General features: G+C 37.0%; 1 protein-coding gene across 4 annotated transcripts in view; it reads right to left on the reverse strand.

Moving 5' to 3' along the window:
* Window positions 1-15,091, reverse strand: part of DICER1 (dicer 1, ribonuclease III) — a 64,105-nt gene that overhangs the window by 15,483 nt on the left and 33,531 nt on the right. For all 4 annotated transcript variants that reach the window (XM_038139246.1, XM_038139247.1, XM_038139244.1 and 1 more), the window contains exons 11-23: window positions 13,615-13,747; window positions 12,428-12,670; window positions 12,175-12,329; window positions 10,769-10,901; window positions 10,249-10,324; window positions 8,974-9,113; window positions 5,228-5,407; window positions 4,181-4,394; window positions 3,946-4,099; window positions 2,239-2,421; window positions 1,824-1,929; window positions 1,552-1,727; window positions 488-1,271 (exon numbers count right to left, since the gene is read on the reverse strand). In XM_038139246.1, the coding sequence (XP_037995174.1) occupies window positions 488-1,271; window positions 1,552-1,727; window positions 1,824-1,929; window positions 2,239-2,421; window positions 3,946-4,099; window positions 4,181-4,394; window positions 5,228-5,407; window positions 8,974-9,113; window positions 10,249-10,324; window positions 10,769-10,901; window positions 12,175-12,329; window positions 12,428-12,670; window positions 13,615-13,747 (2,677 nt within the window). The remainder of the gene's footprint in view (window positions 1-487; window positions 1,272-1,551; window positions 1,728-1,823; window positions 1,930-2,238; window positions 2,422-3,945; window positions 4,100-4,180; window positions 4,395-5,227; window positions 5,408-8,973; window positions 9,114-10,248; window positions 10,325-10,768; window positions 10,902-12,174; window positions 12,330-12,427; window positions 12,671-13,614; window positions 13,748-15,091) is intronic.

Below are 15,091 nucleotides of genomic sequence, written 5' to 3' on the forward strand. Positions count from 1 at the left end.
AACAGTTCTGTAAGATTTTTTTGTTGTTTCATTTTTAAGTAAGACACTAAAAATTTCAAGGGAAGTATCTTCTTGAGGAAACAAAGGAAAGTCAAAGTAAAGATGTAAACTAAGGCTCTGTGCTGCTAATTCAATCGCTCATTCAAGCACTGCTGTTAAAGAGCTTCTACTCAATACAACTCTAGAAGTTCAGTGCACCCAATGTTCTCACTAACCCAGAATTTTTAGTTTCAGTCAATCTGTAATCAGCTGGTTCAGATTTCAAACTGAACTGCAAAGAACAGTTTCAATCAATCACAGTTATGGCAACATTAAGCCCACAGACCTGAATTTTTATTCCTAATATGCATGATACTCAATATATAATGAACAAAGTTGTGGAATTCAATCAACCTGCCCCCATTCAACCTTCTGGCAAAAATCTCACTTATATGGCTTTTGTTACAGCATGCCTTTTACACAATATGACTGGATTGTTTCTACTCACTTTTTTGCTTCTCATGTATGACAGCCGTCCCTCGTGAGCATCAGGGTAAGTGCAAAACAAGTATGTAGTGATGGCATGCTTTAAAAATGAATCACCAAGCATCTCTAGCCGCTCCAGGTTAAATCCATCACTAGCATTTGAAAGAGTCAAAGCTTGAAGAATGAGACCAGGATTAGGACCGAGAGTTTTTGAGGAGTACCCAATGCAAGGGCTCTTTTCAGAATCTGCTCTGTCTTTTGAAAGATTAATAGCTTTTGAAGTACTGGTGGTCACTGCCATTATGGGGCATCCATCTGAGGTAGATCTGTTAGCATTTCCATCAAGGTATTTATTACTCGGTAGAGTACATTCATTGCTGGGCTTGGGCTGGTTCTCACTGTTGTATAAATTCTGAATGGGATATGAGGTAGTTGGTTGTACAGGTATGTCCTGCCTGCAGTAATTCAGCTGATTTCCTTGGCAAAAGTCTCTGTTAACTAAATCACAATTGCCATTGGCAAGATTTTTATTATAAGAAACACCATTAATTGCTGCAAGTTCTACCGAGACATCAATTTGGAGTTTACTGGGTGACTCATTGAGCAATGTTCTGTAACTCACAGACATTTGGTCATGGTTTTCTGCAGAAGAGGTTCTATTAGCACCTTGATGTGCAGCATTTTCAGGGACTACAATTGTGCTGTGCTTACAGTAATTTTCATTCTCTACTACAGAGGAGTTAGGAAGAGAGATGAAGGACTTGCTGTCAATAGACTTTTTCCATCCGAAGTCCAAGTTAGGATATCTGTAAAGATAAACAAGTTTGTTAACAAAAAATATTAGCAGAAGACAAGAAGACTCTACACACACATACAAGTTTAAAAAGAGCCACAGCCTTTTGAAAAGAACAGTGACTGCAGTATATAACTTCACTTATCACAATCAAATATTTTTAAACCGTGTTTCACTGAGAAGTGCCATCAGTTAAACAAGAGTTACCAGTTTCATAAGCCATGCAGTAATAGCTGTTTCCACCTTGTAAATTACACATCATACTGAAAAATACCCACTGAAAAAATACATGCCTGAAATCTGCAGGAAGTGACTTAACCCCTACACCAGCATCAGTGGCTGTTTGAGCTCTTAGTTCCTCTGCTGTCAAAAGGCAGTGCAGACGGTAAAGGATGCTGGGGAGGCAAACTGCTTTTCTCCACAGTGATGCTGGAATGGGATGTATAGCACAGAGCTCAGGAACCAGTATCTGGGAGAGAAGGGGGAAGAAAAGAATATTCCTTGTAAAGGTAGCCATCAGATCACTATTCATAGAGTCCATTTGAATTAGATGCTTCTATTTTACCTGTTTATTCTGCAAACTTTCCCACTTTGCTTTCCTCTTCTCAGCACTGCTTAGTGGAAGTGCTTTTCCCTTCTGATTCAAATGGCGAGGAGTCAAAAGATTAAGTCTAAAAACCATGTGAAAATATTGTGGTGTAAGTACGTAATTAATGACTAGAACTTACTAGCCTAAACTTTAAGTTTCTTAGTATTCAACTTCAAAGCGCCACGAAGTGACAGCACCATTACCTCTGGGAAAAAACAGATTCAATTCATGGTTTTTGTTACACAAGTTAAGTATCTCTCAAGAAAAAAAAAATCAGTAATTATTTTGGAAGACACAAACCCTCAGTTTTATCCCATATTTTAAAGAAAGAAAAAAAGGGCACTTTACTGTAAAACTACAAACATCAGACACAAAATATGGCTGTTGTTACCTTGAAGATGTGTGGTCCACATCCAGCAGTGGCTGGTTAAGATTGGTAAGGTCAAGATTATACTTTGTTTTATAATATTCAGCAAAAGTTTCATATTCAGGGGAAGGGAATTTACTGAGTGGAGTAAGATCAGTGTACACATCAGCTACGTAGAATCGATGAGGCTGATCAAAATTTCGGTATCTAAAAAAAATAGTATTTTGGCATTACAGTAATGCTTTTGTTAAATTCTTTATGTTCTAACATGGTCAGGAGATTAACAGTTAAACAGTGCACTTGACATTTCTTGGTTAATGAGGGTTCTTTTTGTTGTAGAAATCATTTACCTAGCTAACTCAAATGCTAAATGAGAAATGTGCTTTAAGACAAAGATGAATAAAGTCAATCTATAATCTGTGAATTCCCTCTACAAGATAAACATTAAAATTAAATGGAGGATTTAAGTCTTCAATATATAATACAAAATCAAGCTCTGGACAACAATAATGCTAAAAATTATAATTTCTTAATTCAAAACACCTAACAATTAAGTTTGATAATTTGGCTTTTCAGCATCTGGTCTCCAATGTGGTATTCTACATGAGCAGAAACCGAGTTTCTCTGCATACAAAGACTGTACTACCTCATCTATAAACTGGCATTTCAACCAAGTCATCCTCTAAATAAAGTTAAAATACAAAACCTCAAATACATTACAAGGTAAATTCACAAGTCCTTCAAGGACAGTGAAGTTCTTGCATTGCAGGCAGAATATTAAAATTAAAGCCAGACTGTGGCAACACCTTTTTTTGTGGCTACCATTGGAAACTATGGTGATAAACAAGCCCAGAAAATAACAGTAATAAGATTTTAAAAAATAATGAAAACAATATTCAGCAATTAGATTTGCATATTAAGTTATTTCACACTTTGACCTGCTGCATCTATCACTTTAAGTTTCTACTGAAATATCTAAATAGAAACTCTAAACAAATAGTATTTCTAAATAAATTTACACACTAATCTTTTTTCAAAATTTACACACTAAATTCTTAAAAAAAAAAAAAAAAAGTGAGACCAGTGAGGCCAAAACCCAAAGTTTAAACTAAATTTATTCCCTCTATATATTCAGCAAATACCATTGTTTACAATATACTAGGTATAGCACAAACCAGTTGGTCCATAGGGAGTAACTAATCCTCCACAAAGCCTACCAATTCTGGAGAACCTTTGCATATCCAGAACATAAAATGAATATCATTCAATATAAAGATTCTATTAAATGGTCTTCATCACTTGTAATTTTCCCATCTTCCAACATGATACCTTCCTTTAGCAGACCTTTGGTGGGCATAAGCAGTAATCAGAGAACAGGATTCCCATGCAAATCTTCCAAACTAAAACTGGTTCCAGTAAGCCTCTTCTTGATGAACTTGTGGTGTTTTATCAGAATACTATGTAAGTTTTGTAGTAAGCTCTATGATTCCTTATAAAAATGTAATGGATCTTGGGATGCCTAAACACTTAAATCCTACTAATATAAGATTATGACCGATTTAAAATGACTGATTTAAAAATCTTTAAATTATTTGAGACACTACCACATACCTTCAGACTAACAGCATACAGTCCTTCAAAAGCCATTCTGCTGCAGATACTAACATGCCCTTATTACAAGTGTTTGTAAAAATACAATAGGTACATACCTACACTATGCAGAGTACTCACCGTGGAATGATAACTGCATCCTGGTAATCTTCTAACTTGAAAATAAAAGGCATTTCTTTTGTATATTGTGTACTGGGAATGCCTGTACGTGCCTCAGATTTCTCAATGTCTTCCATAAACTTAAAGTCAATGTCCAAAGTGCTGGAGTCATCAACTTAAAAAGGAAAATGCATAACTCAGTTTTCTAGGCTGAACTTTTCTGACAAGCTGTAAATTACAAAATTCTTGTTCTTACCAACATTTAGAGGTAGAACACAATAGGCTGAATCAGCTTCTGTGGGTTTGAACTCTAGTGCAGGTTTCTCAAGACGAAGAATATGTGAAAAAATGTACTGGTGTAGTCGTGTTATCAGCTCAAGCATTTGCAGAGACAGAGTAAAACCAGATTTCTTAAGCTCAATGGATATTGTAACCTCTCCAGAGCGAGTATACACAGGAAAGTGAGGAATCTAAACAAGAACAAAATTGAAAGAAATCACAAAAGAGAATCCAAAGTGGGATTCCTTTACAGAATACTGTCTGTTTAGTGCAGATTCTGATGCTTGACTGACCCTACAGCAAATGAGAACAAATAGTATCAGAATTTTGAACTGTGATGACCCTTCAATTACAGATGAGACTCTGAATGTTAAAGAATGACTGATTCGGTTTTCTTAATAGCTCTCCTTGTGTTTTACAGCTCTTTTCTTTATAAAAGCTAAGCAAGAAAAGAAGTATTTTCTATTATGAAGTAAGAAATGTGAAAACCAGCAATATTTCTGTAACATCTTATGTGGACAGCAGAAAATACAATTTGAAAAAATCTTCCTCAGCTGAGTCTCACCAACAGAAAATGCCTATTAAAAATTTTCTGAAGCAAAAGGTGTCAATTTCAATTAACATGGCCCACTTTTTCTGCTGCTGCTGCAGACTAGGAATGCTGAGAGAATTTGTTACCTTAGCTTTTATATAGATAAGGTAGCACAGTGCAGGCCACCTCCGCAACTGGTACATCTACTCCTACCATACCTCATACAATATGGAGGGACATCTTGAATTCGCCAATGCAAAATACTGAATTTCTAAACTAAAAGTTTGACAAAAAATAGATGGTTCCATCCCAAAAGACAAAAAAAGAAGCGGTGACTTGACTGGATATATGGTGTTGCTTATTTTCTGGAAGTTACTTGATACAAGCATAATTTATGGTCATTTCCAGCTCTTCACTCTGTTGGGTGGGGAGTAAGTGGAAAATAACAGGTTGCAAAGCATGCAGAATAAGGAAAAGATATAGATTCCTTACTTGAGGTATAGGTTTGGCTGTCAATATGCCAAAACATCTTGTTGTATCCTCAGGAGGATACAGCTTTCGTCTCCTGAAGTTGAGCTCATCAGGTAGAGGAGTCGTTAACACCATTCCTATTACATACAAGTAACAGGGCTGATCAGGTTTGGGATAACTATCCCTCAAACACTCTGGAATCTGAAAACAAACAAACAAACAAAACATTATCATGATAAAAATCAGCAAAGTCCACCTAGTTTTATTATTCTCTGAATAAGTCCTCTTAGGTTTATTTGGAAACACACTGCTAAAAATAAGGCACAAAAAAAATTATTATGGGCTCAAGCAGTGTTTTCTTTCTTAAGCAAAAATGTTTGGCCAGCAGACTGGCATAGCAGCCACGAGATTTCCTTGGCCCTTAGTAGGTGAGCTGGGGGACAGAGGCTGGCTTTTCATAAGACTTAAAAAATAAAAAGAAGATTTAAAAAATTCTAAAGGAGACACTTGTCCCATTGGTCCCCATAAAGTTCCTGTAACTTTTCGAGTAGATACAGGAGCTCAAATGTCTACCCTCAAAGTTGAAGATGCCTCTTCACATGGAATCATTCCCTCAAATAAAGGTGTATTGGTGGTGGGTGCATTTGGACACACCCAGCCTCAAAAGATTGCTAAGGCAAGGTGCTGCTTGCTGGGGAATGAGAAAATGATTGAAACTATAATACTTTTGGGACACTTTCCTACAAATTCATTAGGACTGTATCTCCTGAAGAGAACGTCATGGAGTGATGAAGAAGGTAAAATATGGGTGTCTGGGGAAGAAACTCAGCATCTATGCCTATCAGGTGCCACCCCAACTCTTCCTCCCTCCCTTGTAACCAATGTTAAGCCTTACCCCTTACTGCTGGGAGCAAGTACAGATCACCCCAGCTACTGACTACTTGAAAAACAAAGGGGTATTGCTTTCAGCACATTCTCCCTGTAACTGAGTGGTGTTGCATTACCACCCATAATGCCTCATCCTCCACTAAGGAGGCATGAGCCAAGATGAAAGAAATAAGTGATGAAGCTGGAGAACTATTTCAATCTATGCAAACACGAGATTGGTTTGATGGATCAGAACCTAGATCATGGGTCACTACCCTCCTGAAGTCTTTAGAGCTTACAGGATGGGGAAAGTGGTTAGCACAAATTAGGAGTTGCAGCTGCCACTGGATTTGTACTTTTAATTGTTGGCACTAGCCTGGTTATGTGCATGATAATATGCTTATTCATCTTGCTTTCCCCCTCTGCCTACTAGATGTGTATCACCACCATGGGAGAAGACTATCCACGTTCCTCAAGGCAATGGAGAACCACGGGGTGGAATGTCGCCAATGAGCAAAAACTAAGGAATGTGTCTCCATAGCCTCTTTGAAGCTTAAGGTTTGAAAAATCAAGTTTCAAATTGCCTCTAACAAAAGCCTTAGAAACTGTTTCGTTTTACAAAATTAAGCACCCTGTTTGAAAATTATTAAAATAGCTTGTAGTTGATACATCAAGCAAGCAAGTACCACACTTTTGATACATTGTGAGAGGTAACCAATGAACTTTAAGAGGTGGAGGTGTTGCTGCCACTCTCAAAACCCTCTATAAGCAAGTGCCCCATCTGCCACAGGTGCTGCCACATCTATACAGTGCTGGAACGTTTGCTGTCTGTGCTGTCCTACACTGCCCTGTGAGGCTGCTTGTGTCCCCTACCCCCGTGCTGGTCCCGCTGCTGTGGCTCTGCTCCCTCACTGGCAAGCCTGCAAGCTCTGGGAGGGACTTCCCCAGACAGACACATTACACTCTGTAAGCCAGCGCCGGACCCATGGTAGTGGTAGCCCCTTTCCTGTGCTTCTCTCATTTACTCTGGGCATTTCCCTACTTTTCTATTTTCTCTCTTTTCTTCCTCTTTTATAAGACAAAGTTGTATTATCGCTTTGGATCACACCATTTAACCTTAAGCTTGTGTTTTAATCTTCCTTTCGGGTGTGCTTAGAACCTTCCTTTCTACAGAAGTGGATGGAGGCAAAACATGCCTCTCCTCACTTTAGGCAGATTGAAACAAGCTTTGATGCAAATATCTGCATTTAACCAATAACACTGGAGCACATTCTTACATCCAAAACATTTGGAACTTAACAGTAGAACAGGGAAAAAAAAAAAAAAAGTAAAAACAAAAGTGTGCATACTCAGGGGGAAAAAAAAAGCTTGACTGAACTTACAGCTTCATTAACACAGATTCTTCTTCCAGCAGAATGATTTAAAAGTATCCAAAGTGTTTGATACACTTGGGACAAACACACAAACAAAATTCAATACACATCCCCTTTGCCCAGGTACTGCACTATATGAGTTTTCTCATTACAGTTCTAGCTGGCAGATGTGAATACTCACAACAGCCACAAGCATTTTTAATTCTGCTGCTCATATTTGTCATAGATGCTAAGAAACCATGCTTTATGTTTGGTAGAAGTTCATTACTTTGCAGGTCTCAAAATGATCCTCCTGTTTATCTAAAACTAAATTGCAATCCATGAAGTCCTGGAATTTAAAGTTACACTTCAGTAAAACTATGGCCTTGGCTTAATGGAAAATTACTCATAAATTTAATAACTACATTAAACCCAAGAGGATCTTGCAGACCTTAAACATTTGCCAAAGCTTCTTTTCCAGATGTGAGAAGCTAGGACAAAGGCAAGGGAAAGTATTCTTAGATTCCCTATTAAAAAAGAAATAACTGAGAAAGAATGATGCATCACTTGACAAATCAACTCTTCTGGATGAGATACCATAACCTCACATTTTATCAATCACCCCTACTCCAATGCTCACTCCTGAGGTAAAAGGACAGAGAAAAGCACTTGTAACAAGAAATAGTGTGCAAGAATGCAAACTGTGCATCTTTGTGAAATGCAAAGATTATCAGATTCTATGTGAGTTACCTGTCCTATTCAAAGGACCTCAGACAGAACCTGTAACAACTGCAGAGGAAAAAGGAAGGTTCCAGAGTAGTTGCAAAATACTCTTACAAAGATTATTTTCTCCATTTTCTCTTAAAGTATTTCCAATTTCCCCACAAAAAAAAAACATTTAAGAAGTCCAATTTTACAAGCTGGTGTGGTTGAAACCTGTTGTAACAGACTGTGAATACATTACTTAATACAGAGCTGTATTTTCTTGTGTGATCCTTTCAACAGATCAAGTATAATATAAAGTATAATAATTAGAACTACTTTAAAAGTAAAAAAAACCAATACAGCTACACTTATTTGATATTCTAAGATTTAAACCAGGAATTATGAAATTCTGTGTTCAACCAGTAAACTTGCCAAACTAAACCAGGCATCCAAAAAAAAAAAAATCAAATATATTTCTAGGTTTAGCCTAGGGCACATCTTCAGTGTTCAATTCTTTGTCCTCAAAGCCAGTAATAAGGTAAAGATTTTACAGATTATTAATGCAGGACTATTTTCCTCCCAGTTATTTTCATACTAGGCAAATAAGTGTTTGCCAACAAACCCTACAGAAAGTGAATGTTCTCTGAGCTTACAGACATGCTTCCAAAGCATGTGGTACCATAACCTCAGGTAGCACCGCAGGCTTCCACAGAATTAGAACACCAAAGTAAATACAAGACTTCTCAAAATTTCTGATCAGCTAAGTTAAAGAGTTGGCAATTCTGTCTTATTAGTACATAAAGCATTAGATCAGAGATCTGGACAGCAGTAAGTGATACTAACAGCTTTAGGATAGCACTGTCTTCGTTTTGTAGAGCCTGGCCTTCCTGGAACACTGGTTTCCTCTTCATCATGTAAATCAAGTTCCTCCTCATATTTAACCGTTTCTTTACCAACTGGCATCAAATGATCATCCAGTTCACCTGAATATTATGAAAGAGTACAAAGAAATAGCATTATGAACAATCCAATCATGGTTCCTTCAGATACTACACAGTTGTGAGGCTGCTGGTGAAAACACCTCACATGTAAGGTTTTAAAATACATGGACTACTGCAAGGGTCCAAAAGTGCAACTTTGGGGCAAGAGTGATAAAGACTGAATTTCGGGAAAAAATGCTTATTTGCAGTAAAAAAACTCTTATATTTAATTTTAAAAAATGATTTCTATAATGAAAATACTCAAGAATTCTGTTTGCCCATAAAAAGCAATCTTTGACTGAAGCACTTACTTTAAAATCACTCACATGATTTATACAAAGTTATACAAAGGAACTCACACAAGTTATACAAAGGAAGAGGGAAAATTTATATTTCTCCATCATTCTAAAAAGTAAATTACTGCTGTTGAATATGCATTCCAACACTGGGTTGGGCCACCATCAGGGTGCCATTCTTAGGTATATTTTTGGTATGAATTCAACGCTCAAAAGATTTAACTCAGAAAAAAAATACAAACCCCAGACCTACAATTCTTTTTTGCTTAAAAAATACATAAATACTTCTGTACTTCATAAAAAAGAGTAACACAGAATTATCTTTAAAATGTTCCATAATGAAGAACATGCTCCTTCATCCCTACTAGAAAAAAGAGCTGAAGTAGTCCTGCAATGTCCTATTTTTGGATCATGACTTAGAAAACAGAAAGACAGCAATAAATTTAGGGTTGTGTGTTTTACATTTTGTCACAATTCACTTAAAAAACCATGTTCTTTGGCTGTCGGATGTAATCCCTGAACTATAATCAGTATCCTCTATACAATAACTCTTTTCCCCTATTAAGGGTATTCAATGCCAAAATCTTTCTCTCTTGTACTAATGTTGCTTTTGCTGTTTAATACAAAATTTGTTAAATAACCAGATTTCCCTGGAAAATTTAACTTACAAGGTGTAAGCTAAGCTACCAAATACATGACCCCATCACAAAACAAGGCAAGGAAAGAAAGCTGCAATAGATGACTACAGGGGAAGGGCATATACATATACAACATCCATATCACATGCAACTTCTCAACTATAAAATATACTTTAACAATGAGGCTGTTTTTCCAGTTCTTACCAATTTTGTGCAGTTTTTCACAGCAAATAAGAGCAACAACTCTCTCAGCCAGTCTTGCACAACTCATTGGAGGGCCCTATAAACATTTAAATGCTTCGTAAAAACTTTGGTTTACTAGCAAGTTACATATATATGTTAAACACAAACATTTGAGGCAAGAAAAATTTTTGTAAAAAACACATTGATGGCAGTTTTGTCAAGATATTCAAGCTTGTTTTTCCATAGAAACCAAAATTACAAGAACTCAACTATACTATCGATCAAAACCAATAAAGGACAAGTGCATGAAACAACAATGTATAGGGGACAATATCTAAATATTTTTGCCTTTGGCATAAACAGTAACTGATGGATAATGAATTATACCAAAACCAGACAGTGATCTAAAACCAGTTAGAGTACAATACAGAATAAACTAGCTTTTATTACCAACAGTGAAACTAAATCTAGAAATGGCACAGACCATTTTTAGCCCAACATATTTATGTATTTCCATGATTTTCCTTGCCAAAATACCTACAACAATTGAAGCTCGAAGAGGTGAGTTGATTGGCAGGTAGAGAGTAGAGTAGAATGTATGGTCAGGTAGTTCCCAGGTCTTACACTTGGGAGCCAGGTGTGTAAATGGATCACTTGGTAATCTAGCACAGTACCTGAGTGGACAAAACATTTTAAACATCATCAAAACCCGCAAATCGAAACCTAAGCACATTTCAGTGGAACCTTACCTTACTGGTATGAATGCTAGAGAAGATGATGTACACTGTAAAGGTACACTACTGACTCATATTCAACTAACTTCTGAGCAGAAGACCTCTAAGTCCTCTATTATAAACCTGGTCTCCAGAAAGGTTACTGCAGTTTGTAATGATGCACAAGGCTGTTTCCTGCCAGGTCCCAGGGTTCCCATTATGTCTCCTGAATTTACTGTTTTCTTATTCCTCCTATTTATCATAGTTTCCCCCTCCTGCCTTTCCTCCCTTGTACTGACTTCCCTCTCTCCCAGCTTGGTATTAAATGCCAACATCCTGATGTTAAACAGTGCTGGACCTCTTAACAGTCCAGAAGTAATGCCACATATACCCAGCTGCCAGACAGCCTTTGCATCATTTACCATCTGCCATTCATGCTTCAAATCTGACCATCAAAATGGTCTGCATCTCAAGAATTTTGCTACTAAGGTAGTACTCTTTGGCAATTGCATTGCAAGCTTTACATAAGTAAATGACATTCACTGCTTTTCATAGAAAACCACTTCGTGACACAGGAGATAAGAAGTCCTCAGTAAAACTTGGTTGGTTTCTGCCAACCCCCTTTTCTTTTAAAAAGCATTGCCACAAGGACTTAGTCCACAGCATTCCATAGGACTGTAGTTAAACTGACTGGTCCACAGCTCCCTGGATCTTCTTCCTTGTTTTTTTTGTCTTCGTATCACTGAGAACCTCCTCTTCTTAGCATTCCCTTACAGCATTGATATTTGACTAGCTCCTAGCCTATCTGGTGGACTTTAGTTACTGTGGTTTTGTTTGTAAAGATGGGAACAGACTGCTACCACAAATGTGAATATTAGAACTGGAAAATTTAACTACTGTTTTAACAGTTTATTTTTAAAACTAACTTGACAAGAGCAAAAATGCAAATTTACTACACATTTTAAAGCTAAATGTTTTCAGAGAATTTAATTAAACAGGAATAAACATTACTACATTTATTATCAGAGCTAGATCCTCTGGCAGGATAAAGATAAAGAAAGCAAATAATCCCTTCAAACCTCTGTAACCACTTTCTTTAGGAGAGAAGATTCTGTCAAGGTGCCTAAGAAGAAATGTGTATAATGTGTATAGAGCCCCAAGCATCCATGCTGCAAGATGAACTAAGAAATCTTTTATTGAATGATATGAAGTAAGAAGTGAATATACCTCTTACCTATTTATGTGTCCAATAGCAGTGTTAATAGTAACCCTTGGACTGTTCTCATCTGGCCGCAACACATAGGGTGGAAAGACATCATCATCATCAACAATGGGTTCAGTTTCAGTTTCATTGGCATCAACAGATTTTGAGCATTTGTTTCGGAGGATCTTAACATTTCAAGAAAAGAACACGATGAGAGATTTTTCCCTGAAAAAGTGCCAAGATACACTTAAAAAACCCCAGGCCCAATCCTTTGACCTCATACCTTCTCAATTGCTTTGTATGTCTTAAGATCTTCTTCAAAACTTTTGATTTTGTCTGTATCTGCTAACATAATGTAATTGGAAATTGGTGCTCTAGCTCTTCCTTTTGACTGCACGTAGGAACGGTACTCTGTGGGCAAATCAAAACGCACCACCAAGTTGCATTTTGGTATGTCAACACCCTCTTCTACAATACTAGTAGCAATAAGTAGGTTGGTCTCATGTGCTCGAAATTTTCTAAGAACCTGCAAAAGTAATGAAGAAAAATTTTACAGATTAATTTTACAAGATCTGTTTCCATCAGGAAATTGAACACAAGGTAATAAAACCAAGATGAGTGGGTCAAACATCCCCAAAATATGTCCAGACATGGAAATACAAAACTATTACAAAGAATCTTTTCAGAAACATAACAAGACTATTTATCAAACCAGCAGATTTCTACGAATAAAATCAGGTATGTGGAATCACATGTGTCTAAGAAACTACTATAACCCCTAGCAATGGAAAGGATTCCCCCCCCCCCCCCCCCCCCCCAATAATTACAATATTTCAGTTGTGGTTTTAATGAAAAAACAAATTATGTTTTCAGGACACCATCTTTTCCCAAAACATTCCTGAAGCTGAAGCATCCTCAGGGGGTAGAGCACATTCTAGAGCTGGCACTTCTGATATTTATACTATATATGAAACAATACTAAGGAAAAGGGTGGTGTCTGGAGCACAACCCAGCCAGGATGAGCTTTACATGATGTAAAATCAGGGTTTTTTTTTTTTAACATTCAATAATTAAACAAGTTCACATTTAGGAAAGATAAATATTAAAATCAGCTAAACTACTGAAAATGTCAGTAAGCCTGACATTCTTTACATTCTTAACATATTATTATATTACCACGAACACAATGCAGAAAAATTAGATAATGATCTGACTAGATATAAACATGAATTTACATGAAGTTTTAATTTCTGTTTGTGTAATGTGACATAGCAATGTCTCCAAACATACTTTTATTGTTTTACAAACAACATTTTTATCTCCAATAAGTAAGAATATTTGTTTAAAAAAAGCTATAAACTTCCAGTGACTGTGCCCCAGCCCCTGCCTGTTAATTTGTTTTGTTTTCAAAGGCGCACACACACACACAAAAAGGGTACTGCCAGTTTAATTTTTTTTTCTTGAAGTTACCTCTTCCTGTTTTCTAAATTCTACTTCCATCTGCTTGTTACGAGGCTGGTTCTTGCCAATGCCATGTCCAGTTATAAAATTGCTACTGATGTAAGCCAGTTCTGGATCTTGCTTGCCAGCTTCTTTTATCAACCTAAAAATATTACATGTGTTTTTAGAAGTTACACAACCTACAAAATGGAGGAAAATCTATTATTTGTAAGACCTATATTGAAAGGAAAAGTGGAAGCATGACAATTAAGTCATGTTAACACAAAAATTGACTGCAGTCTTCTTGAAAACCACTGTAAGGTTACCACAAGACAGACTGCATACAGAAACACCAAGAGTGCTCATGCAATTTGTGCTTCACAAACATTTCAGACCTATCATGCTAAAACCAGACACTTTTAAACCAATCTATTACTCTATGGCTCTCTGTTGTTAAAGCACTCTACTCAAAATTAGTTTGTTGATCTTTTCCTGTAGGCTCTAGCTGATTTTAGAAGAAAGACCTGTATCTGCTTCCTCAACAAAATTATGTTTCTTCAATATATAATGTTAACTTCCAGGTTGAAATGTAAGATTGTAATTCTCCTTAATGTTAGAATATACATTCTGTTCAAGTATACTGGTGACAAAATGTTGACCGCTTTTTCTCAAGAGTGATGCTCAGCCTACATGGTGAGATGTTCACTCCTTGTGAAATTAACCCAAACAGAGGATGTAATACACTTCTTTAAAAGGAATAATCAACAGGAATGTGAGGAACTTTTATGGTCTCACTTTATTTCCACTCAGCTTATTCTTTATGTTACAGAAGCAGAAAAGGCTGGCTTCTGCAGTGATCTGATTTCAGAGATAAGGTAGAAGATTGCTCACCTAAATAATGCATGAAATCTAAAAATAAGGCATTTATGGATTTAAAACCACAATTACAGTGTACAATCAAAGTAAGTATGCTGAAGCATCATTAGTTGATCAGTTTCCAGGATGAACAGAATTTGGAATTACTCAACTGCAACAGGCTTTTGAACAGGAGAGCCAATAAAAACCAAGGGATTATATACAACAAATAATCCCTTGCATGTGTCACTACAGCCATCCCACTACTACTCTGCTCAAAGCACATCCATCATGTCCATTACCAGGTGCTCCCCACAGCCAAAGAACAGCCTGTCTCTCTATATCTCCAGCAGTAACTCAAACCTTTCCCCAAAAAATCTCTAGCACTTCTGCCTCACACAGAAGTAGATGGATGCTGTGCCAGTCCCCAGCTTACAAGCCTACCATCTGCCCAGCAAGCTGCTGCCAAACCAGAGGGCAAATGCAAAGTTCTCCCTGCTCTTTCTACCCTTGGGAAACTACTGAAGTCTGGCCCCTTTCCTAGTCTCCATTTTAAACAAAATTTATGGGAACATAAAACACCTTGAAGGCTTTCCTCCTCTGCAATCTGTTAAAGCTGGAATGAACAGGGAGATAGGCAAGAGGACAGAAA

This window comes from Motacilla alba, chromosome 5 (genome assembly GCF_015832195.1).
Source record: "Motacilla alba alba isolate MOTALB_02 chromosome 5, Motacilla_alba_V1.0_pri, whole genome shotgun sequence".
NCBI lineage: Eukaryota > Metazoa > Chordata > Aves > Passeriformes > Motacillidae > Motacilla > Motacilla alba.